We start from the raw sequence: 27,704 nt of genomic DNA on the forward strand, positions 1-27,704 counted from the left end.
AGCGCAAAACTGGCAGAAGTGGTGCTTGAGATGCACCATGTCTCACTGACTCAGCGAGTTGCTTTGGTATCAATAGCAATACCACAAATCAGTATTAAATCGCCTGTATGTACAACAGGACGTGTATGCTGCTTGGGACAATGTTGCGTAGCTTCAAGAATGTGGTATTTGTGGCTTTCCTGTGCACGAGCAGCACAAAGTTTGGACACAAAGTAGGTCACCCGTATCCTCAAGAGCTCAAAGCAGAAGAGAGAATGATGGGTAGAGTCATTTCCGGCTAAATATCTTCCTTTTACCCTTTTAGACAAGGGAGGGGGGGGGGGGGGGGGGGGGGGGGGGGGGGCAGGAAGACAGGAAGACAGGAAGACAGGAAGACACTTGGTTTCCTGTGAGGTTTGCCAAACAAATGCTAGGTCTGTGGTATTAAGAGATTTCCCCTTTTTATTTGTTGTATTCAATTCCTTTGCACATGTGTAAATAGTGTATAGGATAAACTGGGGATGAGCAAGGTTGATGTACATTTGACTGGATGTGCTCTGTTTTCAAGAGCCCGACTCGTCTGTAAATTGCTGTGATGGATTTAAATTTTTTTCTTCAGCTCTCGATTCAGCTTCAGTTTACTTCAGTCATTGAAGAGATGTGATATATTTACAGGTTAATACTGTTGGTGTGCTAGTGTTAATTGTACGTTTTACGTTGGCCTATTGTTTGTGATTTTGTGTAAGCAAAGCTGGTATACAACTTGGGTCGTTTTTTTTTTCTTTCCTGATACTGGTCTATTTGGAAATAGAACAGTCTCCTTTGGAATTCTGGGACATAAATCAGATCCACAACTTTCCCATAATTCTGATCCAGGACCATCGTACATTGTGCTGCGGTGCAGTTTTGCAATCTCCTGGGACTTGGACATTTCAGTGATTGACTGGCTCATTGACAAACAAACAAAACAAACTGTGCATTGACAATTTAACACTATTAATTCAATTCTAGTTTATATTGAACACGAGGCATCCATGTTTGTATTCGTAGTCATGATAATGAAAGAGTATGTTAGGCGTTCACACAGGAAATGTGACAAAAACAAGTAAACTCAAAACAAGTCAGCATACATACATAACATTTGATTTTTGAGTGTGCTGACGAAGGCTAAGGTCCCACAATGCATTGCTCAAAGGAAATGGAGGACCTGTTCACAGCTTAAAAGGATTAGAATAAAGATAAAGCTTTTCAACGGAGCAGTTTGACTGCACATTTTCTTCAGTAGTATTACTGTAAAACAGTGTCTGGCCACTAGTGTCGGCAGTAAACACTCTGCTGCACAGTTTAACAACAAAGAAACGAGATGTGTGCGTCTTTTTGTATCGACTGGAAAGGAAACCATTTGTTACACTTTCCCCACCTCACTGGTTGCCTACCATCCAGCTAGAAATCTGTCAACATTTTTCCTGTAACAACTTCATGAGCCGCTCGTTGACTGAAATGACTCGTTGACAGTAAGGCAGCGCTGTGATGCAGCGTACGAGTCCTGGATCGGGGCTACGCTGAAATGTCCTGCGTCAGATGAAGAACACATTGATCAGATCTGCACTCTCAGCCAGGCAATCTTCTGCTCTCACACTTTTGTATGAACAATTTTTGCTCTTATGTCATTGTAAGATATTTTGAAGAGATTAAATGAAGTTTATCCAAAGTGTGTGTGAACACCTGTCAATCACTGTCGAATTGATGGATTTTTAATAAAATGAATTGAAATAAGAACTCGAGTTGCTTTAAAGAAGTGAAGCATGTGGATGGATACACAACTGATCATGTACTCCTCAGGCCATTTTCTTTGGTCAAGCACTGCACCATGGGTAATCGCTGTAATTCAATTCACCTGATGGGCCTGGACATAAAGAAGCTGCTGGTAGTTAGCTGTGCTTCCAGCCTGACATGGTTACTTTCGGGCTTCTGATGGTCCTCCAGTCTCAACACTCCTGAAGAATATCTAGATATCTTTGTCAGGATGAGTCAAGGTAAGTTTGAGTTGCTTCAAAACAATCCCTTTGTACTTTCTAGCTTAATGTTTGCTAACAAATTACTTTGATTTGCATTGATAAAGTTTGCAGTCAGTCCGCTGCTGGGCTCACTCGCCACAAAGCAGTGACATCGAAGGTGCGTCTGTCTTCTGTCAGCAGTAAAACACAATGTAAGGGTCTGAAGAAAATATCTTCGTATGGTGAGATCACATTAATCAACTCTTTCACTCTGATCTCGCCACAGAAAGCAACTCTTCAGATTTTGCCCTGCACAGTGTCTCAGCTTCTGTCTGCTCCCCACGTCAGCAATGATTCCTTTGCAATCTGTGACTGGGAACTCAACCAGGTACAAGGAGAAATATTTAGAAATCTTAAAATAGGACTTCACTTGTCTTCATCACTATTTAGTTTGGCACAAGGCTGAGGTGTGGACTTCAGTCACAGCCACAGCACTGGGACTCATGAAGGTCTATAGGATGATGGACTATTGACAATTGTCTTTAAAGACAATGTACAACTTGACTTTGACATTATATCATTGATTTGATATCTTTCCCGAAATGCAAAGACTGACACGTTTACAGCCACGGCAGCAGCTTTGAGAGGCTGTACTTGGGCACAGCATTGCTTCGGGCTCATTGCCAACATGGGCTTAAAGGCTCATCATGGCAGTGCAAACATGCCAACAGGCAATGATGCATAAGATTTTGCATGGACTTGTTCCACCACCTTTTTAAATTATTTAAACAGAGGGCTGACGGTGGCATTGGCACTTGGTGAAACACTAGAGGGGACGGTGAGGTGCCTCGTGGACACGCCACATTTGGACAAACTAGTAAAGGGAAGTAAATATTGGAATGGCTTACCACATGGAATAAGGGAATGTCCTACATACCCCACCTTCAATCTGACTTGTGCAAGACACACAAGCAGGAAGTAAATTTACATGTGGTAGCACACACCAGCAGACAGGTGGCCTACTTGTAAGACAACATGATTTAAAGTACTTAGAAAAAAATGGAAATTTTAACCTACAGTTAGGCGACTCTGAGCAAATTCTATCCGGAGCATCTACTAAATGAATCTTGAAGTGAGATTGTTTTGCCAGCTGTTGTTTCCAGGGTCAAGAATGAACACTGAAACTAAGATGACTTAGGACTTAAAACACATGCTGTAAGGCTAGCTCATGACTTTGTACTCTGGGACTTGCCTGAGGACTTTGGGGCTGGGTTGTAAATCAGGACTTCAGTGCCAAGACTTGAGTTATGTGTGACTTGAACGAGCCAGACTTTGAAACCTCCTCTGCATAAGGCCCAGAGTGAAGAGTGAGGACCTAGATCATTGAGAGTTTTGAGGAGGACAATAATGCAAACATAATGAAGTGATGTATGTATTATTTATTTTTTTATTTTTATTTTTTTTTACTGATAAATCATGTAAGAATCATGCTTTCCTGGGTGTAATTCAAAATTCTACTGAAAAGCCCAGTGGTATAAGGCTGCTTTCGCTCACAGTGATGCATACAGTACCTCATTAAATACAATGCCTTTTAATTGCAAAATTCTTCAGAGGAGCTTGGTCTGAAGTTTGGTCTGAAGATTTCCTCCTGTGCTGAGTTTTGTGCTTCTCATGCTGCAGGTGTCTGTCGTGGGCGTCATTAGAGGGTTGTCTCCCTTTGTGACCAACATCCAGTACTCTGTGGACGACATGACTGGTCCACCTTTACATGTGAAGCAGTGGGTCAATGCAGAGGCCAGTGGAATCAACTTACTCTGCTCAGAACTACAAATAGAAACTGAACTATTGTGGAAACTGATCAGTTTCAAATTTCTCTCAGGACTGTGCAGTGATGACCTTTGCTTCTCCTGGAACATATGTGAAGATTATAGGAAATCTGCGCAATTTCAGTGTGAGTCATGCAATCAAAGGGTTTAAAGATGATGATGATGATGATGATGATGATGATGCTTGAAAGGGAAGTGGATATTGAAGTTCTGCTTGGTTTTTTTTTTTTTTTGTTTTTTGTTACCATATGCAACAAATTCAAGTTTCTGTTTTTGCATTAGGGTCAAAGGTCACTGCTGGCAATGAATATCCGTTGCATCCAGGACCCGAATGAGATCACGTCCCACATGTTGGAAGTGGTACAAGCCCATATGCAGCTTTTTGGAAAGGTACAAGAGTTTCATTGTGGAAGAGTTTGACCTGTTATAGAAATTCTAATCTTAGAAAAATCTTTTAATACTGAGAAATTGTGGAAATATTCAAGAACTCAGACTGTAAGATCCAAAAAAAATCTCCACTGAAAGCCAGAACTAATCATGTAATATTTTGCACATGGCCTGTACACTCTAAAGGCCTGGTCACACCAGCATTTAAAGTGGTGAAATTTTGTTGTGAAATCAATTTATTTCAATGGAATTGAAATGAGCTGTGTTCCACCATCTGCTTTCATTTAACCTGCTCTGGTGTCGGTGGTATGAGCTAACGAGCTAATGAGCTTGGTACCTGACTGTTGGTGAGCTTGTTAGCTTAGAGAGTTTTATTTTCCCTCTTCAATAACTTTTTGTTGGATGAACCGGTACAATGGGGAACAACATACCTGAGGAAAGTAAACGGAATAGTAGAGCGAAAGTAGAGTCAGCACCAGGCTTCTAGCCCCACCTATTTCGCTTGCATGTCACTTTGTGGTGTGACCATTGCTTAAAGCTTGTGATTCACTTGTGCTTTTTGCGAGAGTGTCCTTGTTGTTCATCCAGGTGTTCGACGTGAATATGAATACCACTCTTGCCTCACTGTCTGGAAGGTGCGGTGGTGGACATCCTGCAGGCAGCCTACCAAATGGTTTGTCCACCATCCGTGGTCAGGTTAGTGTCAATTCACCCAGGTCGTAAACATATTTTCCTAATTACCCCTAGTACTTCTTGTCATTCAGATAACTGCTATTGTTATAAAATTTACCCCTGATACCATATTACAAATATATACAATGTAGAGTATTACTCAAATCGTATTTGGAAAGTTCCAGCAGCAGTATCTCTTTCCAGAAGCTGCTTTTGGAAGAGGCAAAGGGCATTTTTCACAGCAGACATTTTAACTTGTCATTGTAGGAAAAGCATGTGTTTCATTTGCATTAATAATGCCTTCGTTCTGTTCAAGTGTCCCAGTAATCCATGACAGTGAGCCAGCACCAACACAGTCAAATCATTCATTTTATTTACACCTGTGCTTTTCCTACTGCTACGTATCAATTTTCATTGTACAAAAAAAAGTTTGTAATGAAAGACATGAAGTGTAGAAAGCTAAAATCTCAATGGCTGCTAAAAACTCAAAGGTGAACTGATAATGTCATATAGCAATACATAGTTGGACTAAAAGCACTGAGAGACTGAATAGTTCAGAACAACTCTGGTAACTGATGAGCGCTGGTTGTTGTTTTTTTTTTGATAAATGAAAAGTAAATATTTGCTTTTTCAGCTTCTCAAATTTGAGGATTTGTTTGCTCTCATTGTAAATGGATTATCCTTGAGTCTTGGTCTGTAACTTAGACAAAACAACACATTAGTGGATGTCGTCACTTTAGGATCTGGGAATGTGTGATATGTGTGTTTTTTAATATAAATACATACACTTGAATTCATTGATTAACTGATAATGGTTAGAAAGTAATTTCTCGTTTCTTGTCTCAGGTGTTGCATGTAATCCAGAAGTTCTCTGACCGTGATGTTGGCATCAGTTTCCATGACCTGAGGACACAGCTGGACTACCTCAGTATGAGAGACATCAGGTACCAGCTCATCCTCTGTTCTCTATACATACACAGTGCGTGTTTTAGGATGTGTCTGTGTCTAACACAGCAGCCCTCATTCTAACATAATGGACCATCAGCAACGTCCAACTAACTTGGCAATAAAATTAATGAAATCTTTAGGTTTTTGTGACTGATGTGGGTGAATCATAGACATTTACAGAATCTGTTGTCACAGAGGAAAAAAATAATTTGTGTACATAAACTATGTGTGTACAAATGGGTAAAATCAATCTCTTGAATTAAGTAACCAGGCTGTCAAACTAATTTGTGTGCATCACTTACTTATTGCACTCTTGAATGAAATAATTCCTGCAGGCAATTAATAAATTGTCTGCTTTGTTTCGTCTTATTGCCTGTCTCTGTCAGCTATCTAATAAAAAAGGAAATAAAGTGACATTATTATATTTAACACTATTGTTGACGATTAGTTTCAAGGGATGTCAACGATAATCCAACAATGTTTAACAGGCAAAGTGGATAAAAATGTAAATCCATAGTTCTGTCCAAAGATGCATTAAATCCAAGTGACTCATTTAGAGAGTTTCCACTCAAAGAAATGACTTCAAGAGCATGAATTAAGAGCACAAACTGGTATTTACTGCAAAGAAATAGTTAAATTCAGTTAAGTACAGAGTTTCTCTATCAGTAGAAATACAGAGTATTGCTGGCCAGGTCACAAAATATGGAAGTTTTTTGGTTGTGATGTTTTGAGTTTGTATGAACTTTTTTTTTTTTTTTTGCATAAAGCTGTTGTGAACACACTGAGTTCACTGCAACGTAGAATTCCCTTGACAATGACTTACCTAGAGCTGAATTACAGTTGAGTCTGCAGTCAGATGTTGAGATAATGTTAGCTTCTGGTTGACCTTAGATAAAACATTTTTTGTTTTATGAAGCCTCCTGTCACTCATGATGCTGCATACCTGATTGTTGGAACTAATATCCGCATGGCAGACACATGAAACAGTTCTGAGAGGGAAATGCTTAAATTTGCAATATCCTTGTACAGATGTTCCCTGACTTTTCTCATAAATGAAGGCCACGTCTTCTCTACCATCGATGAGCAACATTTTAAGTCAACATGACCTTAGCAGGCAACTTGAGGGCCAGTGAAATATCAAAACTGAGTAGTCCTGGACCACAGCGGATCATCTTTGTTTTGGTTAAATTTAGTATTTTATTTATGATGCACCAGTGGCTTTGTCTGTGTTAGTATAAAGCTTGTATAGTATATAGAGTATTATTATTATTATTATTATTATTATTATTATTATTGTTATTATCATCATTAATTTATTTTTGCCTGTAAAGAATTACTGTATTGAGTGATTGCTCAGGCTTCATGTGACATTATTATTATCTTATTTTGAGTTTCTAGTTTATTTATATGATGTTTTTGTGGGTACCCTGCCAATGATGTGGTGATAACTGCATAAAAAGAATGATATCAAAATCTTATCTTGTGTAACTTTTCTTTAAATTACTTTTAAGAACTACCCTGTCTGTCTCTGAAGTGCTCAGTTTCCCAGAATACAGGATAGGGAGCCTACACAAGCCTACACGCCTACTTTTGACTTGACACATGACATATGCATGCTATAAACGATAGCGGCTATTTCATCTAGCAGAGACATTATATTCAGCATGTCCAATACCTTATTGACCAAAAACCTTGTCAGTGCTAACACTGTTAGCTCATGCATTATATTCTCTCTTGTGGGTATCTGGATGGATGGATGTATAAAATCTGCCTCAGAAGTCCCGCTTTTTTTTCTCTGCTGTGGTGGTGATTGTGCTTGACAAGAGCTTCAGCCATCATTGCAAGAGGTTGTAATACAGCCTCTGAGCAGTGCTATGTCTTGAGAGTAGATTGGAGGCTACAGTGGGTCTGTATCAGGAAGTGAAAGATGGGCTGGGGCTAGCTTGTTAGCATGCTAACTTGAGTAGATAGAGGGAAGAGCTGACATTAGCGCTGCTTTCCACCATGGAGACAGCTCTTGGTGAGTAAAAGCATGAAATTTGATGATGAACTTGCAACATTTCTTCTAGACTGGTAACTAAACAGCTGTTAATACTAATGCGGACAATAGCAAAACTTACCAAATAGTTTAGCGTTCTAGCAAAATTGTAAAGCAGGAATGATATACGTGATGTTTGAAGATGTGAAGTCTTCTTGATGTCAGTTCCATAAATTTTTCATTAAATAGACTGCGCCATATGCAATGCTGTGATTAAACCGTAGTTAAACAATTTTAGTTAGTGTGATGCAACATTTTCACTTAATTTCAGTTGTGATGCAAATACAACGACTGCTACATTTAAATGCATTGTTTATAGGATAATGAGCAAACGAATTCCCATGAAGAAAATGTGTTTTAATCTCTTTCATCTCATGACTTAGTGTCCAGGGAGTGGTGATTTATGCAAGTGTGACATACTCAGACCGTCTGTGGTTTCAGCAGTCTGTTTGTGTGAGACTCATTTGGTGAATATTTTTGGATGAACTGTTTGCACAGCCCTCGAGTAGCTCTGGAGACCCAACTTCAAAATGCTAATGCAGGCATACAAGACCAGTATCTTAACAGTAGCTCAGTATGTCAGCTGCGGCTGTCAGGTTTAAAATGATTCAGTTTAAAGGTCCATGTACAGAAACCTGTAGTAGGGATTATTCACACAAAGACTATGATGGGATTCTTGATGTCTTAGCTGACACTAAACATGCTTCTTAATAAGGATCAGTGAACCATATTGGCATCTGTTGATCATCCTCCATCACAGATGACAGTGGTTACGATCACATTTCTTCATGCATGACATTTGTGTTGCTACCTGTTTCTTCTTCTCTCGGGTCTCATGATGTAATAATGCCCAATGGGACATTCTCTAAACTGGCTCTGCAACATCGGTAATAAACTCAAAGTGTGTTCATGGGTGTGGCTCGTTGTGTGTGTGTGTGTGTGTGTGATATTACGCAATGAAACTATTTCACATCACTGTAGCATGTCCAGACTGTCTGTGCTGAACAAGTCTGAGCAGCAGGTGGCCTTGTTTAAGCGCTGATGCTGACCTCTGACCTCCCTGTGAAGGTGCCTGGGACTGGAGGTCTGCTCCTCACATGATCAATATTAGGCTATTCTGACTGGTTTTGTGAACAGTATATTTCTGGTATAAATCAAACTGAAAGGCTTTTATTGTGTACCCAGTTTTCTGGTTTAACAGGAAGTGCTGAAGTTGGTTCTCATTTAAGTGCAGTGGCATGAAACTAGTCTAGCCAGCCAGCTGCCACTTCACTTAACAAAGAACCTCAAAAACACAGCTGCAGCAATTTACACATTAGCCAGAGTGTTTATCAGTGAAACCCCTTTTCATGATTGTAATCTTAACTTTTTGCAGATACAATTTATTTTCCATCTGTTCGAGTTGCAGTGGTGTGCTTGCTTTTTTTTTTTTTTTGGCCCACTAGCACTATAAAGGCATCACTATGCTTCAAACCAAATGTTGAGCAGTCTAACAGTCTGACACTCTTACTAAGACTAGAACTGAATTTTGACCAACTGTCATACGTGACTTTGGCAACATTCTTTGCCACTTTTTTAGAAACTAACCCCTGGGTTTTCTTGAAATGCACAATGATATTATGGTCGCTGAAGGATGAATGCCATTTTTTTTTTTTTTTTTTTTTTTTGCTGGCTCTCTGACCTGTCCTCTTGATCCAACCTCCCCCAACATGAAATATCACAAATATAAATATGAGAAATTCACTGAGCACATTGATGCTCTCCATAAGATGAACCCATGAACCATGAACTGTCCTCTAGTGCCACCCACTGCCCAAATTGTCAGACTTTAAATCATACTGAGAGACTTTATAGATTTATGAAATCACCAAAGATGAGCTTCCTGGAGGTTTTACTATGGACCAGGAATACTTGACAGTATCGAAGGCCTACCTGTGTCCCAATTCAGGAGCCACATCCTCAGAAAGACACGGTCTACGAAGGCATGGCCGTTGTGCCTGTTGTGGCTGATGCAGCCATCGTAGCCCACAAAGGCTTAACTAAAATAGGATGGCCTGACCTTTAGAGGCTTTGCGTCACCAGCTGTGCCCGCCCTTACTCTTGTGTCACAAGTGCCACTCCTGTCAACAGTATGAGCAAGCAACCTTGACAACAACCTTGTAACCTTTTCTTTTTTCTTTTTTTTTTAAACTTGAGGTTTTAAGGCCATTGCTTTCTTAACAGTTGTACCATTAGCTGTTCAGCTGAGCTGGTGCTTAAAATTAAAAGTGTCATCTTCGGGCTCTCAGAAAGTTTGTGTGCTGCCATATTATTTTCATAATGGAGTATGCAATAAATCTTAGAATAGGTTGGGCCACCCGGGACAGCCTAGTTGCGCTGCTGTGATGCAGTTGGTCTTCAAATGCAGCCAATGAGGGATGTGACCCCTGAATTAGGACACAGGTCCTGTCATGGCTCAGCTTTATGAAAAAACACCACTGAGCTTCTTATTAGATTCTTTGAAACAACAGTCAGATAGTGTTTTTGTAGTCATGGTAGCTGTGTGACTAGAGCTATGACCATGTTAGTCTGTTGACAATACATTAGACTGGAATATCTCAACAACTATCGGAGGACTAGGCGTGTTGCATGCTGATACACTAACTGACATGGTGAACATGGTAACCATCACCTGGTAAACATCATCATGCAGCCATTTTAATTACCGTTTCCTTAGCATGCTCATGTTAGCATTTTAGCTAAGCAGAGACTTACAGAGGTGCTAGCATGTCTGTAGAACCTTGTCTTCTTCCTACTTTACTGACTTCATCCTGTAGATGATTAAATCATGTCAAAAACTTACAAGGTTATTATATCCACTGTCAATTTGGGAAGGTCTTATAATAGTCATGTGTTTAAAAACCAGGATAACTACCCAACCCATAGGAAAATAATAAATGTGGCAAATAATTTATGACACAGTAATTCAGTTCATAATAACCTTTACCTACTGTTTCTGTGCCACCCAAATCAAATATATACATTAGTTAGACAAAAATTAGACACAAAGAAACTCTATGTAAATAAAGGTACAGCAGTTAAAGGTCCCATATTGTATAAAGTGAGATTTCCATATTTGATCATAATACAGGTCTCGGTGCCATATTATATTGCGAAAGTATCGAAGTGCTCCGTCCACAGAGAAATTCACACAGCTCAAATTCAGAAACTGTGCCTTTAAATGAACCGTCAGGGCTTCTATAACTTTGTGATGTCACAATAAACCGCTCACCATCACCCTCAGCCATTCTCCAAGCCAGACCCACCAGCACTCATGTCTGGCCTTGCAGGATTTGGTTTCTTTGTGTGTTTACTCTTCAATATTTTTATTGTTACTCAGTCAGCCAATCAGAACTGAGGTTCAGAGCCTCTTTCTGATTGGCTCACCGACCTGTTGTTGCTAGGGCTCCAGAGTGAAGTCTGAGAGAGGAGATGTAAAATACACTGAGGTGGTTTTTGGCTCTTAAAACCACAAATATATCTTTTTATCGATATCAACACTTCAGATAAAACACTGGAAAGATATCTGACCTTTAAAAGAGAGATTATGACTACTCAATTAGTATTTACACTGTTTGAAGATGAACGTTGTGTCATTCATCAGCCAACAAACCAAATATTCAGTAATCTGTTACATCTTGCCAGAATGTCAGATGTGTATCTTAATGAGGCGTGAACTGATGTGAGACTACAAATGAAAACTTCAGTGTTGTTTCCAGGGCAGGGCAACCTTCCCCCAGGGCTTCACCTGGAGGTGGTGAAAGGAGACAAGCTAGTGGAGGTGAGATCAATTATCTGCTGCTCATCAACATCTGCTGTGACCTCACTGCCCTCAGCCGTCAACTGAGGAGCCTCACCTCACAGAGACAGGATGTGTGCTGGGTGCATTCCAGGTTCAAAGAAGACCAGAGGGAACCGGCAAGAGTATCTACCTAAGAAATACTTGTTCTGATGGTTAATACTGATCTGGTATTATTATATATATACTGTATATATTATATGTGGGCTATCATTAGGCACACACATAGTAACTGAGGAAAAAAACCTAAAGCTGCAACTCACTTAATTTATCAGTGTGTGTGTTTTCTGGCTGGGTCGCAGTCATGAAAACTCTTTGGACAACTCACCTGAGATCCAGCTTTCTACATTTCTGAACTTCTGTTAAGATTTGTACACTTAAGTTGTTCCAGTCCCTTTTAGAGGCCTCTCTGCTCCATTGAGAGTAAATTTCACATGCAGAACCATCAGAATGATACTCTGTTGAGTCTTTGGAATATCTAGTTTTCTGAATTAATTGGTCATTAAATGTCATCTGCTCTTCATCTAAGTCACAAGTGCAGACAAAGTGCTTTGGTTGATAACAGACAAGCAATTATCATTTTTCATGTCTTTATTGAACACACCCATCACACTTTCCCTCAGAGTAAGTGAACCCTTGGAGTTAATAACTGGTTGAAACCACCCAGAACCTCAAACAAGCTCATCCGGTATTTTTGTGAATCAGGCCTGAACAATGTTGAGGAGGAATTTTGGACCTTTCTTCCCACATAAGTGCTTCAGCTCAGCCATATTCTCAGGATGTCTGGTGTGAACAGCTCTCTGGGGGGTCATTTCACAGCAGCTCTGATGCAAATGCTAATGTATGGGCTCTGACTTGACCACTCTAGAAGGTGGATTTTCTTTATTTGAGGTCATTCTGTAGTGGATTTACTTTGATGTTCAGGGTCATTGTCCTGCAGCCTCCCCAGCGTCTGCTGAGCGTCAGCTGGTGGACAGCCACCCTGACATTATCCTCTAATATAAACTCAATGATGGTGAGCTGGCCAGGCTCAGAGGCAGCGAAACAGCCCCAAATCATGATGCTTTCTCCCAAGTTTCAATTTCTGAATTTGTCTAACTGTGGATTAGTGGTTATCTAAACTCTTTGAGATTCCTTTGCAACCCTTTCCAACTTTGTGCAAATCAATTCTTGATTTGAATGTAAGTTAATGTTTGAGTACTATTTCACCCACAACTCCAATCTTGTTTCGCTGATTGGAGTCCAGGTTTGATAACTCCTGACTCTAATCACCTTCTGTTGATGTCATTAGCTGTGGGGTTCACATACTTTTTCCAACTGTGCATGTTTGAATGAAGGCATTACTCAGTGTTTCTTGCCACCTACTCCCTGTCTCACTGCCAATCTGTAGCTGTTCCATTAAGAGTTGTCCAGGCTTTTCTGGGACAAATACTCCTGGAACCACACAAGCTGCAGCAGGTGCAGTTAGACTCCACCATGTTGTTTGGTGCATCAACATGGGTCTACATTCAGTATGGAAAGACCCCAGACCCAAGGCGGCACTGCACCAGGGTAACTGAAGGCAAGGGAGGTATGAAACGCTGAAAGGCCTGCTGGGATTGCCTGGAGAGGAGACAGAGCTCGACGTGCGTGGACTCAATCTTTGTTTGCCACTGTTGGTTCTCAGCAGGGTGTAAAAAAAGAAAAGTCTGGATTCAAAGGGAAATACCTTTTTTCTTTGCAAAAACTCTGAATGTGAGCAGCTCCAAACTCCAGACACATTTGCAAAAGAAAAACTACACTTCTTGGGATCTGACAAAGCTGAAGATTGACAGCTGTAGAGACATTAATAATTTATAGTCTGGGCTGGTTTTCATTGTAAAGAAAAGGCGGTTGCCCCAGGAAGCAAAATCAAAAGTCTAACAACTAAGAATAAACAATCTGGTTTTACAAATCTTAATGTGATTCCAGACGTTTGAGACAACCTGAATATTATTAGTTATGCCTGTCTGGCTGATATATTCTTCCGAAGTTTGGGGAATATGATTGTGCCCGACCCTTGTCACAATCTGAGCACAGAACCTGACGCAGTTCGACATTTCCCACAACAAGCGCATCTCCATCTTAACAATCAAGGAGGACAACATGGTCATCCAGAGGCCCAAAAGAAGGAGGAGGAGTTCCACAAAAATTTAAAAATTGTTTTTTCATCAGATAAGAGAACTCAGTAGTTATTACTATATTATGACACGAGTAGTCAGTACTCATTGGTCAGACCACACCCATCTTTGAACTCCTGCTACACACCTTTAAAGTGTCATAAGTATATGTTGCAAGTTGTGACACTATCTCTGACAAAATCTGTCCACAGGCAGACAGACATATAAAAATCTGCCAATGTCCTCGTAATCACCTCTGTGGTAGCTCCTGCTACAGAAGGTGTCCCCAGAACCATATTTTGCCATGATGACACACAGACACACACACACACAGACTCACAAGGTGGAAACAATACTAGCCCCACTGTCATGCTTGGTAAAAATAGAATAAACTGACATGGTGTTGTCTGTGTAACTCTTGACATTGCTTAGAAAAAGATGATAGAAGGAGATGGCTTGTTGAGCCTGTTGGCTGCTGTACTGTATGTCGAATGCCCAGTCTGCCAGTCAGTGCAGTTCCATATGGGGCCCTTCCTCCAACCAGCCATGAGGGAGTGACCCACCACCCCACAGTAGCCCAACCATCTTGGGGGGTTTTCCTCTGCTGCTCAAAAACCTTTGTTCTCACCACTTTCTGTCCAAATGTACAGTTACACTTCCACTATCTTTCTTTTCTCACCTGGTGGTAAATTTAGACTTTATATGAGCAGGACAATGTGATGATAATAGTGGAAATGAATACTAGTTTACTATCAGCTGTGGCCATTGTATAATTTATGTATAATTTGTGTATTTGTAGATTTCTCCTACTTTTTATTGCTTGTGTAACCTAATTTAGAGGCTTTATTTGATATCTTATTGCAATTTGTTTGACGGATTTCAGCCTACAGTTGTACACACTGTCGTTGCTAGTGTAAGTCACCGCTAAATGTTGTTGCAGCATTTTGCAGAACTTTTGTCTTAAAAGTTTGTATGTTCCTTTCCATCATATGTTTTTCTCCATGAATTCCTCTTTGTGTGAATTATATTTGGTCAGTTGATGATTTACTTATAAAAAAAGGGGAGGAAATTGTCACACCAGGAAGGGAATAGAAGACGTAGCTGTAATAGACTGTGACAAGGCCATGAACTGTGGGTGACGAGTGACTTCAAAGACACTCAGTAAAGAAACTAGTATTTGTGACAGCAAAATCAATGGTTTTTTTTCTTTCCTCTTTTTCTATTTTTATACCAGAATGTGGCTCTTTAAGAAAGTGCCATTGTCAGATATTTATGAAACCTTTAGAGTGAGAGGGCTGTAATTGATATGACTGTTATTAGAATTCATCTATGTTTGATATTTGTATAATAAACTATAATCCATACCTCTCACTTGCTATGTGTGAAATGATGTGTGGATGAGGATTAGTGGGTCCCTGGGGAAATCTCACACTGAGCTTACTTTACTTTCATGTATTCAGTTTTGTCTGCATGCTGCCAAGGGTGCCATCTATGGCAAAAAGAAAAAAAAAACCCTTGAGAATGGTAATTAAGTGATTTTTTTTTTGCAAACTGATATTGATAGCATGTCTCTGGCACATGCTAAATGTGTCATTTTCTCTCCATGTTGATGAAGATATTCTTGGAAGATTTTGAGCGCCTTTCTCTTCTTTCTTTTTGAATTGTGTCCTGATTGGTGACAGGGATTTCTTTTGAAATGGCTCGGCTCGACTCTTCGAATGCAGCATGTTTTTTTTTTTTTTTAATGCTGAGTTTTTCACATTACTGCAGTACTGTACTCTCTTAACAGCCATTAATAATTGTCCCCATACACATTGAAGTGTCGCTGTGCCTGACAATATGCTGCCTGCTGGTTAAACAAGACTCCAGACACGCTTCAGCAGCAAGGCATGCAAGCTTAAATGTTGTTGTTTTTCCACCAGAGGGCAACATGTGTACTGTAATCCACAAACACCCCTAATCTCTCCTTCACTCCTCACTCTTCTAGATGCAAATCACATCCTTGCTTTATGCTGAAATCTTGTTTGCAATGCCATGTGCCATTGTTAGACTCATGGATATAGAAATGTCATTGATTTTAATGGGAAACCTCCTCAGCAGCCTTACTTTTTAAATGATCTGTCAGTAGTATGAGGTAATGAGGACAAATGGAAAACTACAGCTTTGTTTCACCTAAGATTTCTCCCTAATATGAGTGATACAATAAACCTATCTGCTTTTGTCTACAACAGAAGCTGCAATCTGTATTTCCAATTCATTAAATGAAAGATTAGAGTAACAGAGTGGCTGTGAATAAAGCATACATTACATGTCTTCCACCTTTAGGGGTCTCTCAAGCTCTGCACAGGCCCTACTGTCTAGCCAGTACAGATAAATGGCACCTCGTTAATCAAATCTGCATGAGTGCGCTCAGGTTGCCATGGCAATAATTATCAGAGCTGCCTAATTAACTTTCTCAATTGCTTAATGATATACGACCCTCTGAACTCCCTCATTTTTTTTCTTTCTAATCTAAGTTGTTGTGTTTTTATCCCTCCATTTTCACTCCCCAGAGTTAACCCGTGACCGCCAAGATAATAGAAATTATGGAGAAATTAAATTCAGAACCACATCATTTCCTGTCGGCCCACGCAGACCGGGGCTGCAACCAAACGGGTGGTGTCGGACTTCACATGCAGCACATGTGCACACTACTGAATGCCGAAGCATGTAGGCGACGTGTGTCTGGCCTGTACAGTGTGTGACTCACATATTTTGTCTCCTGCTGTGACTCGTGTGACAGCTGACTGAAGGTTGGGAGCAGTGGTCCTGTCGTCCCTGATCAGCCAGCCGAAACTCTTGAGATACACCGAGACAGGGGGAATCGTACCTGGTGACACCCACCCTGCCATCCCCTGTCACAGGAGACCTCCCATACTGTCTACTGCCTCCCTCTCCTGCCTCCTGTCACTGGCTGGAATCCACAGTGATCCCAAGTTAATCTCTGGTTGCTTTTAGTCAGATATTTAGAAGTTATGCGTGGAAAACAGCTGCATTGTACTGTACTGCTTTAATTTACAAATTGAGTACTCTCTAGTCACTGTTCACGTCTTGATTTCTGCAAAGAAAAAACACTAAATTCTGCAGTTTCTTGACATGAGAAAGCTCCAGATCATGAGTATTGGTATCTTTCATCTAAACCCCTCATTTGTGGGACTGAGACTTCCAGAAAACTAACAGCCTTTATGTGTTTGGTCAAAAGCTATGTTAAAATGACTGGTGAATGTGTTTTTTCTGTGATCAAGTGATCAATCGTTCAAATGATTGCTGTCACTCTGTAGCAGAGAAGTAAATAGTTAGATATTGTACGTATCCAAAAGTGTTTGACTTTGACACTGAAGGTTGCAGCTTCCATCTCATCTTCTCAGTCGCAATTATTCCCTCACCTTTACAAAGTAGTAAGTGGCCCAAATTTAAGTCAAGCGGGAACTATTTTGTATTAAGCTTCCATAAATTTGGAGGACTCACAAGAGACAGATTAAAAAATTAATCTGAGGCTGAGATATCCTGACTTTAAGAATGAGTCACACCGCAAAAAATCTGGATCCTAAATTTACTTTCATTAGACCCTCCCTGATAAATGCCCACACCTTTAAAGGTCCTGTAACCTATCATCACCGTCACTAGACGTCGCACTACACCGCCAGCATCTCAGACCAAAACAAACTTCGTCAGCCACACATCCGTTTGGCCATGATATGCTCCATGGCAATGCTGACTGTTATCCAGCTAGCTATAGCAACATTTGTAGAACAAATTTATAATGTGGTTAATGGCAAGTTAGCTAATATTACTCTGTCTACTATAGCCAGTCACAAATGAAAACGGACATTTAATATTTTGTAGCTGTCAAGATACTTACACATGGAGGAGAATCCAAGTACTGAGAAAAAAATTCAGCCGCAATTCCATGAAAACTGGGCAAAACATACAGTATCATGTAATATGAGTGAAGGCTCCAGAACAGCTACTAAATAGCTAAAAGCTGTTTTCTTGACTTCCATTCCCAAAGGTCAAGAATGAGCTTTGACCTCAGCCTAATTTGTTGTCAAGGTTGGAGGCCTTGTTCGTGTTGCTCCTCTCTGTGAACTCTCAGTCGTGACAGTCGTGGAAAGGCCATGTTGCACTAAGAAGTGGCCGTCCAGACCCACGCCTGAGTTCTGGGATCAGTGCTGGGTCAGCAGACCACAAGGCTGGAAGAGTTCATGTGATTAACTTTCTGCAACCACCATCAGGAAGCTTTATAGGACTGGGTCAAATCAAGCTTTGGCAAAAAAACCTTCCAGTGCGGTTACCACCAATGTCTGCCATATGTCTGGCACCGCCTGCTGACACAGTGTGATACTATTCCCCTTTTTATTTCCCACATAACCTAATTTTACAAAAACCTAACCTTCCTTTACTTTTTTTGCTCAGACCTACCCGTGCTTAATTGTACGTGCTTGCTTTTGTTGCTTTAAAGCCAGTGGGGGAAAGTGGCAGGGGAAAGATTATCTTTGTAACACCTCTGCACTGTATCGCTGTGTATTTTTTCCTCTTGTGAGTGGATTTCATGGTTGAGAGTGCAATCTGAAATAGGATTAACAGTAGGTGTTGGGGAGTGTTAGCTAAACCACTTTATGTCAGGTACGGCAGAGAGAAGTCTGTCATTGCGTCTGCCTGAATCCTTTCACCACTGAACATTGCTTGAGGGGGATTCTTTAAATATTACTAAAACTGCATTTGTATTCATCAAAGGGCTGTGAGGCAAGCAGGAGCAACACAATGTTGTGGTTTCTACCCATGAAAAGCAGAAGAAAGAATCCACGAGTGCAGTATTAGACAACCTCAACATGTATTGCCAATATGCGAGCAAAATGCAGTCTTTTGTTTTGGGGGTAAAAAGAAAAAGTGCTCCATCTCTGCTCTTTTTTGTCTAATTGCCTCAGTGACACTGGGAGGCCACATGGCTGGCTGTAGCCCAGACCCATGGAGAGGATGCATTCCTGGGATGGCCATCGGCAGTGTACAGGCTGAGATGCCCAACCCTCTGCTCCCACAGTTTCCGCACACAGCAGTGAGTTGCGCTGGAAAACAACAGTTTCAGTGGTCTTATGTAACTGGGTTTGGTTGTAAAGAAAAGGGGGTGCTGGAGGGAGGGATTATGGACTGATGAAGAGAAAGAAAAAAAGATGGGAAGGTTGAACATTGGAACAAAGTTGAGTACAGTAATTGAGTTGCCTAAAGCTAGTCTATAGCCTAACCCATAGACTTCCAACCAGGCACCATAGAGGTGCTACAGCAGGTGAATATAGTCATTGGACGTTTTTCTTTAATCAAAGATGTGCTCATTAATAAGTTGCTGTAGTCTTTGAAATGAAAAGAAAACAACATGTTTTAGCTGTATTAGCAATAGAGTGCCGCAGGGAAGAGGTATTTTTTTAGACCAACCAGAAAGTTAGCATCACTGTGGTTCCCTCAACAGAGTGCTTATGGGATTTCTACATTGGCTTTTGGATTACTGCAGAAAATAAACTCTGTGAAAATCACAAGTTTATGGTACTTACATGTTTTGTTCAGCAAGATAATCTTCACAAATTAATGCCACTTTTATGATTTTTGAAGCTTCACCAGAAGTAAAAATCTAGCTTACAATCAAACTACATCATGATCACATGACTTCAATGCACCCGACTAAGCTTCCAACTTGTAGTTTGATTTAGCTCTTATGTCTTCTACAAAAGCATTTCCTTGTACAAAGTTAGTAATAGTAATAGTTTATAAAAGCATAAACACAATTAGGCTATAAAGCCTTACTGGTTACCTTTCCTGTTAGGCTTGATGGTGTTTCATGTCCTTGACAACCCCTGTAGTCTAATTTAGTGACTTGTAAGCAACTACCTTTTTCAAGACACATTAAAGCTTAAAATTATCACAAGTGTGATATTCACAGCCATATGTTATGTTATAGAATGAAACGTGAAAATATCTTGAGTTTGTGTTCAAGGGGCTATTTGTGAGTTTTACTATTGCTACAAAACTAATGTTAGCATTAACAGCTGTTTACTCACCAGTCTAGAAGAAACTGTGCAAGTTCAGTATCAAACTTCATTCCTTTGTAAGCCAAAGAATGTCTCCAGTGTTGGAAAGTAATGCCAAGGTTAACTGTTATCTTTATCATGTCTTTTCTTCTACTTAAGTTGGCATGGTAACCAGCCACATCCCGGCCCATCTCATCACTTTCTGTTAGCGACTCACTGTAGCCTCCAATCTGCCCTGAAGAAGTGATGTTGCTCGGAAGGTGTATTATAACCTCTTGTATTATAAAGTCAACAATGACCAAAGCTCATATGACATGACAATCACCACCACCTGCTCCCAGTGAGAAACCATGTTTGGTGGCAGAGAAAACAGACCAGACAAACAGACCTTATTTCAGCCATCTGACAGAAAACCCTGAATATTTGGCAGAAACATTAGTATATTGAAAGCCCAAGGGGCCAAAGATGCGTGAATTTGACCTCTAAGGTGTGAATACCTACAGGTTAATCCATATCTTTCCTTTGTGTAAAAAGGCAACACATTCACCATCATTGTTTTAAAAATGTTCTGTTTACAGCTTGTAAACCAAAAAACCAAGAGGCTTGCTTATATCCTGTCTCATTGTGTGGCCATTTGTGTTTCTTGACTTGCTGGACTTCCCTATAGTGACATAGTTCCCTGTAGTCTGTTTTCCCAGATCTCAGCAGTTGGTGAGTGCGGTGTGCTGTTATTTCCAGCAATAGGCAAAATGTTGGAATAAATTATCCTTTTAAAAGCCTCTCGTTCGGCAACCTTGAAAGAGCTGGATGGCCTTGACAGATTTATTTCCTTTGTGTCAGACTGAAGACATCTATGGGCTATGGATGAGACTCTAAATGAAGTGTAACAGGTGAGTCAAAAACTCAGGGTGCAACCATATTTTTCTTTCTGTTTTGCCTCATTATCAGCACAGAAGAGCACATCTCAACTTTCCGGATTGGAGCCATCGGTGGCAGCAGTCGGTGTTACCCAACAGTTGAAAGCCTCAGGGTTTCCCAAGGCAGGGAGTGGCCCCTCCGCGAGTAAACACATCAATAATCCTGCAGGTTGACTGACTGGCTCACTGGATAAGGCATGAAAATGAAGGAGGAAGACCTGTGGAGAAGAAGCAATTAGTGTTCACTCTAAGGTATCCAGGGCCTTGAAATAGTTAGTGATGTGGTGTTTAAAAAAAGGGGTAAACCCTGAGCCCCAGCTGGGTGATCAGCCTAATGCAAACACCTGTCAAAAGAAAAGAAAAATCAATTCGTTTCCCAGAAAGAAGTGAACTTTTCCCCTTTATGAACCAATTTTCATTCTAATTTTAAAATAAGGCCGACAGTACTTAGAATACTGTGAATTTAAAGGAACAGTGAGACATTGTAGAAAAAAAAATACTCAGCTGTTCTTCTAAAGATCAACATAACAGCATGGTCTGGGATGTGTGCCTAACTGTAACCTTGCACTGTCAAAAGGATAAAAATATGCCTTCCAACAACTCCAGAGCTTCCCTTCAGAAATGTAAAAACAAGACACTGTGGTTTATGCATTTCACAAGTCTCCATGTTTAAATGACAAAGTAGGTCATGCCAGTGTCTTACAAAATAACCCAAGCTGTAAGCTTAGGTTATCTGCCACCTTTATGGTTGAAGCTGCATTAACAGATTTTTTTTTTTGGCCACATGGGGACAGTAGAACAAAGTTTCAATTTCAAGTTTACTATAAATCCAACAATGACATAGTATCGCCTTATAAAGTTTTAATGATGAACATATTAGAAAATACTTGCCTATGTAAGAATCCTGCAGCCTTGGAGTAACATCACCACTCACTGGAGTCATGTTTCTGTCAAAAGCTATTTGCCAAATTTGTCTTCTTACTGTTACTGGGCAGATTTTTTGGAGCTTTTTGCCAAGCAGCTAAAGTTGCTAATGTTGCAGGCCATAAAAACCAAAACAATGAGCTTAAAGATGTTGAAACGCTTTGCAAATCTGATGGGAACTGTTAAGTTGGATGCAGGAGACCATCTTCCTGTAAAAAACGAGCCCATAGGTCGTCTGTGCAGCAGGTTATTATGACCCACAGCTACGTTTTGTTGTTTGGCGACAGTAGTGGCCATAGTAATTATTACAGGAGCAAAGGGAAAAGTGCAATGACATAGGTCCAAGGTCTGGTATGCCTGCCTCTGTAGGGGGTTTCAGGAGACATTTCTATAGGTTGTATCAGAGGGTTGAAAAAAAGGTGGACTAAGGGCTCAGTAGAAAGAGGCATCTTGAGGGAGGCGGCTGTAACAGTAGATATGCATATCATTAATATATGATGCTGAGAAAATGGAGGGACAATGGATAAACATGAACCTCACATAAATCCAACTGGCAGAATCGGTTAATCTGACAAATAATTGCTTGGAAATGAAAGACTGCTGTAAAAATATGTTTCTTGGAAGAGCTGAATGTTCAGGCTTAGTATCTTTGATAAACCCCCCCCCCCGCATGAAACCATGTAATTCTCCATCTATCTCGCGTCGTGTCCAGCTGTGTGACTCACGTTTCTCATGTTTATGCTGTGGCGGTACATCACCTAGTTGTGATGATGAGGACTTTGCTGTAAGCTGCAGCTGAACACCCTATACCCACCCTGCTGGCACAGCTTCAGTGTTTTCATTCCATATGATAGGAGTCACACCACATTCCTGTTACAACTTCTCTGTGGCGCATAAAAATCTCCCCTCGAAACCGCAGAGCCATGTGTTTTGAATTTTCCCTCTGTTTGTTCCCATTTACAGCATCTCTCTCCATTTTTTTCTACTTCTCTTATTTTTCCTCTCTCTCTCTCTCTCTCTCTCTCTCTCTCTCTCTCTTACACACACATACACACACAAACACTGAACATTCACTATCTTCATGTTGATAGGCCCATTTAGTCCTCATGAAAGCATTCCATTTAGGTGCATTTGAGGTTATGGTTGTCAATGACAACCGGCTGTCAGAGAGTGGCAGCCTCTGTCAGTGTTGGGGGTTTCCAGAGAAGCTTACAGCACACAGAGCAGCTATTGATGGAGCCTGCTTTATGGACTCAGACCCACCAAAGGCAATGGTGTGTGACAAAGACAGTGAGGGGAGTTGGTAGTTTGATTCTTTGACCCTATGAGCTTAAATCATGAGGCTGTGATGCTCTGTGCTTTGTGGAGAGGAAGAATCACCCCACTGGATAATTAGCCTCATTTGATTTTCATGTAATGCACAGTTTAGTTTAATATGTTGAGAGAGAGACTGGGTGGTTGCACCAGCAAAAGGTGGAAAAAGCAGAAAAAAAAAAATGAATATGCAAGCGAAAACAGTAGTAACCTGTAAAGGAAGTAAAAACAGTGTTGAAAATTTTGTGACACAGTAAGTTAACTTGGGAGACAGCAGCTACCATCTAGTCCATTTCTATTGTAGGAACTTTTTCAGGAACTCCAAAAGACAGCGGAGGAATCAGAGTCGAAAATAAAGTTCCTGGTACCTCTGACCCTGGGGGGGGGGTTGTACTTTTTCGTGACCTACTGGGGACTACTGGGTTGGAGTCTGCAACACTTGACACCTCTGACTGGTCAAACCCAAAACCAAAAAGTTGAATGTGGAACGAAAAGGGGACTTTTAATTCCTGCGTTTAGTTGGTGTAACTCCACAGTTCCTAGAACTAAGCTGCTTGATCAAAATGAGCAATTAAAGACATGTGTGGAGGTCGGGATGCAATTAACGTTCACCTTTTTTTAAGGTCATAACCACAATCTTTCACAGTTTAATCACATGACCACAGTCTTTCCCTAACCTGAAGTATACTGTAGTTGCCATGTGTAGGTTCTTTAAAAATGCTGCCACTGGACTTCAAACACAACCTGAGTGAACTTACCTCAACACTGATGTTGTTAGTACAGTTGTTTGGTTGTCAGTACAAACGTACACATTGCTGGTATTTTATAAGCTATTCCATACCTTTTTTTTCACTTCACATGTTTAAATGTGATGACTTTTAGGCTGACAAAATGTCAAGCAAATAAAAGCATTTCTTCCCAGAATTGTATTCCTGTGAGTTGAAACAGCACTGACAGATTACAGAAAATGTAAATAAATAAAATAATAATAATTAATTAATAATAATTAAAAAAAAAAAAAAAGAATTAAAATAATAATCATTTTAAAAAGAAGGTCCTTTTAGTGGTGGGTGTGCATTGGGTGGGCTCATGATCTTGGCTCTGAGAGGAAATACTCATCACATACATGGATTTACTCCTAGTTATTTGCAGCTGTACAAGGTGTCATACTTATGGATCACTACATTAGAAAATACATGAATGTTGACCAAAGGTCAGTATAAATTATAAATGCTAAAAATCAAGGTCTCAGCCTATGAAGCTGCGGGCTGCCCCATTAATCTGAACTACACAGAAACACCATGATAACCTTCCCATAGGATTAACATGAGAAGTGAAGGTTCTTGCTCCTGGAGTTTCCTAAAAACAATACAAAACAAAACCCCCCAAAAAATATTCAGAGGAAGAGAAGTCCATTATAAAAGAGGGATGACTATAAAGTTCACAATTAAAATCTTAAAACCGGTGATCGTCACAGAAAAACGTCCTAAAATTACGTAGCTGGATTTGTCTGAATACGTTGTACATAAATGACTACTTTGGAAACTGTATTGTTGGAACTACCCCCCCCCCAACACACACACACACACACACACACACACACACCCACCCACACACACACTCCTCCTCCTCCTCCTCTGGAAACCTGTTCTGGAGGGAGTGACTTGATCCAGGCGGCATCCAATTATATGGAAGCAGCACTTATTCCACTTTATTTCAGGCTACAGTTAAGTGGCTTGGAGCCTTCAGAGACACACAGGCTTGTAGTGTAAGGGCAGAGCAGTAGGCAGAGAGACGATACCCATGTGACATGTGAGCAGAAAGCTGGAGACAAAGGTAGAAATATCTACTACACCAAGAGAAGCGTCTGGCGGCGTTCGGAGGAGACGCAGAGGATGCTCCAAATCAGAGCCACCAGGGGCTTTTTCTTCCTCGTCTGGAAATCCACGGCTTCATATAAATGATTCATTAGAGCCTGTTTCTATTTCTATGGGAGTAATTGCGCTCGCCGTGAGTTTCAGCTGAAGCCGACCTGCAAGAAAGACGCGTGTAGTGGCTGAAAGCCGGCATCAGAGCCTGGAGAAAATTTAAAGTGAATTGATTCTGGGGGAGTTTGATGAGCGCTGCTCTGAACCTGCACTGGACCTCATCTGTCAAAAGGATCAACTGTTGCTGCAGCCGGAGCGAGCACAGAGACATTCTCCAAGTGTGTCTGGCTTTCATAATGGATGTTTGACCGTCACTTGGTCCTGCATGCAGCCACACAGCCGGTGTTGTGCAATTAACATGGAAGAGAGACTGATACTGTTGTTGATGCCTCGGATACACCTTCATCTGTCCTGATGTGAAGCCACATTGTTGCACTGAGGAGAATGATAATATCCCACACCGCTGCCGGCTTTTTCATACTGGTTGATCACCTCTCTGTGTGAAACAAAACAATTTGATTCTGCTTGTCTTTGTGCCTGAGACCAGTTTGGGCATTTTAACTCACTGGCACACATCAACACTGTCAAGCTTTTTGTTATAGTGACCTTGCCCGGTTTTGACATCTATTCAGCGGGAGATCAACATGCTGATGATGATGGAGAACAGCGGTATGGATGCGCATCAGGTTGATATCGATTCGGAATTTGAGCCTCACAGTCGGTCGCGGTCGTGCACCTGGCCGCTGCCGTGTCCGGAGGATTTCCCCGGGGGAGAAGAGGCGAGCCGGGGTCTGGCCCTGGCATCGGTCAAATTGGAGCAGTACAACGTGCCCGCATGCCGGGCCGAGAGAAAAGGCGGCGCGCCGGCGGAGATCAAGCATCCAGCCGGCGCCCCGGCCCCGGTCGTGGCCGCTCCTGCCTGCATGTCCGGGGCTGCGCTCGACGTGGCCGGCCAGCTGCGCAAAGCCAAGTCCTCCCGGCGGAACGCGTGGGGGAACCTGTCGTATGCAGACCTCATCACCCGTGCCATCGAGAGCGCCCCGGAAAAGAGACTCACCCTGTCCCAAATTTATGACTGGATGGTTCGCTTTGTTCCTTATTTCAAGGATAAAGGCGACAGCAACAGTTCAGCCGGATGGAAGGTAGGCCACATGAAAGAATTTTCTAACACCACATGGCGAAGGTTTTAGTGGAGAAGCTACACTATATTTAGCCTCAGCCCATGTCTGCAGCATACCTCCTTTTCTGCATATTTGAAAGCCACATAATTGACCCTTGGTTCCAACAATTTATGTCAGTGGCGTGTCCCCGTGTCACTCCAGAGTACAGTGTGTGGAAAGGGGCGGTGAGCATGGTTGGATAAGGGTTCACTGGGTTCATCGTATTTAGGGACTGCAGCCTGTGTAAATAGGAAAAGCCACACGGAGTCAAACGCCTCCTCTTCACGGTTCCCTTTGGATAGGCGATTGTTACGCGTTGTGACGCATTCCTTAGGTGTCTGGTTTCAAGCCTGTGTTTCTCGGCGTTATCGGGTCACACCGGGGACAAAGTGTGCCTCCGGTCCGATTTGCAGCTTCTCGGCGGGAGCGTCACCCATGCCTCTGGTTTGGGTGTTCGGGATAAAGCGTTTGGAGCCACCCCGCCCCCCTGTTATCCATTGTGCGCACGTTGAATTACGCACAGTCTGTGCGAAAGCATGGCACAAGGCGTGGGGTTTAAAAGGACAATAACAAGAGATGATGACATGGGGTGTCACAGCAAACAGATGTAACTGCAGATTATCCCTTAAATTCAAATTAATATGAGGTTAATCTAATAGATTGGTTGTTGTAATCTACTTAAATTTACCACCCATTCTGTATGAGGATTAATAGTCTTTTGTTTCCAAGCCCTGTACTGTAGCTCCACCTCATACTGTTATTTATGTTCCACAAAGTTTTTCTCCCATGTCACCCCTGTTTGAACATTTGATCAAACTCAAAAGATGATGAATATTATAAATCAGCTCTGCCGCTTAAAATTTTAGTTCAGGAAATTCTACATGAATGTACACTGTGTTCCAATATCTGGCAAATCTCCCTCTGGTCTCCTGGCATTAAATGTTCCATTACACACATCAATCAAGACTGTCCAAACTGGGCCCTGAGTCATATTTAAACACATGTAGCGCCTAAATAACACTTGAACAAGATTGTTTAAGGAGAGGAAAAGAGAGAGAGAGAGAAAAAATCCTGGGTTGCTGTGTTTCCACTTGTCTTTTATGTTATTTTGTTTGTAGTCAGAGTTTAACCAAAGAGTCAATACTGCAATTAATGGCAATTTCTACAACAGATCGTCCAGTAGAGCAGGAGTAGCCTTGATAACTCCCTTCTTGTTAAATTTGACAGCAGGCTTTAACGTTTACTGGCACCGCTTCAGCTGGGAGACACATCATTAAACATGACAATAATCTTAAAGATGGCCAGGAACCATGTTTAAAGGGGCACTAGAGCAATTTAGTGTTTTGCTTCCATAAAGTTGGCAGATTCTCAGGAGACACAGTAAAGAAAGAATGGTCCAAATTAAAGCAGCAGAGGCTGAGAAATCCTCGGTTTTTGTCCTTTGTGTGTGCTGAACTCCGGAAACGTTCCCACACTTCCCATCATGCAACTCAGTAATGTCTTTATTTCCAGTTTCTAACATGCTTTCTTTTAAAATTCAAATAAAAAAGATAACCTGGATGACATCACTATGACATCA

General features: G+C 41.2%; 3 protein-coding genes across 5 annotated transcripts in view; 2 read left to right on the forward strand and 1 right to left on the reverse strand.

Moving 5' to 3' along the window:
- Positions 1 to 27,704, reverse strand: part of rpl15 (ribosomal protein L15) — a 397,523-nt gene that overhangs the window by 185,276 nt on the left and 184,543 nt on the right. The window contains exon 1 of one of the 2 annotated variants that reach the window (XM_071500580.1): positions 2,495 to 2,507. The exons of the other annotated variant lie outside the window; for it this stretch is intronic. The gene's annotated coding sequence lies outside the window, so the exon portion shown is untranslated. Of the gene's footprint in view, positions 1 to 2,494; positions 2,508 to 27,704 lie in introns of those variants that run through there. 2 annotated transcript variants of the gene reach the window in all.
- Positions 1,859 to 7,287, forward strand: LOC139634237 (replication protein A 32 kDa subunit-like). Of its 2 annotated transcripts, XM_071500575.1 has the most exons (9): positions 1,860 to 2,015; positions 2,102 to 2,154; positions 2,263 to 2,364; positions 3,657 to 3,770; positions 3,856 to 3,927; positions 4,085 to 4,192; positions 4,778 to 4,885; positions 5,708 to 5,805; positions 6,839 to 7,287. In XM_071500575.1, exons 1-9 carry the CDS (start codon positions 2,006 to 2,008, stop codon positions 6,912 to 6,914), a joined length of 741 nt encoding a protein of 246 aa, XP_071356676.1. In that variant the 5' UTR covers positions 1,860 to 2,005; the 3' UTR covers positions 6,915 to 7,287. The 2 variants fall into 2 exon arrangements, with proteins under 2 accessions (XP_071356677.1, XP_071356676.1); XM_071500576.1 differs by lacking the exon at positions 4,778 to 4,885 and having other exon boundaries at positions 1,859 to 2,015.
- Positions 24,784 to 27,704, forward strand: part of foxo6b (forkhead box O6 b) — a 44,728-nt gene continuing 41,807 nt past the window's right edge. The window contains exon 1 of the mRNA XM_071500555.1: positions 24,784 to 26,107. Within this exon, the coding sequence (XP_071356656.1) occupies positions 25,610 to 26,107 (498 nt within the window). The 5' untranslated portion in view covers positions 24,784 to 25,609. The remainder of the gene's footprint in view (positions 26,108 to 27,704) is intronic.

This window comes from Trachinotus anak, unplaced genomic scaffold, assembly GCF_046630095.1.
Source record: "Trachinotus anak isolate AG129_WGS33_773 ecotype Australia unplaced genomic scaffold, CSIRO_AGI_Tana_v1 ptg000016l, whole genome shotgun sequence".
In the NCBI taxonomy this organism is placed as follows: domain Eukaryota; kingdom Metazoa; phylum Chordata; class Actinopteri; order Carangiformes; family Carangidae; genus Trachinotus; species Trachinotus anak.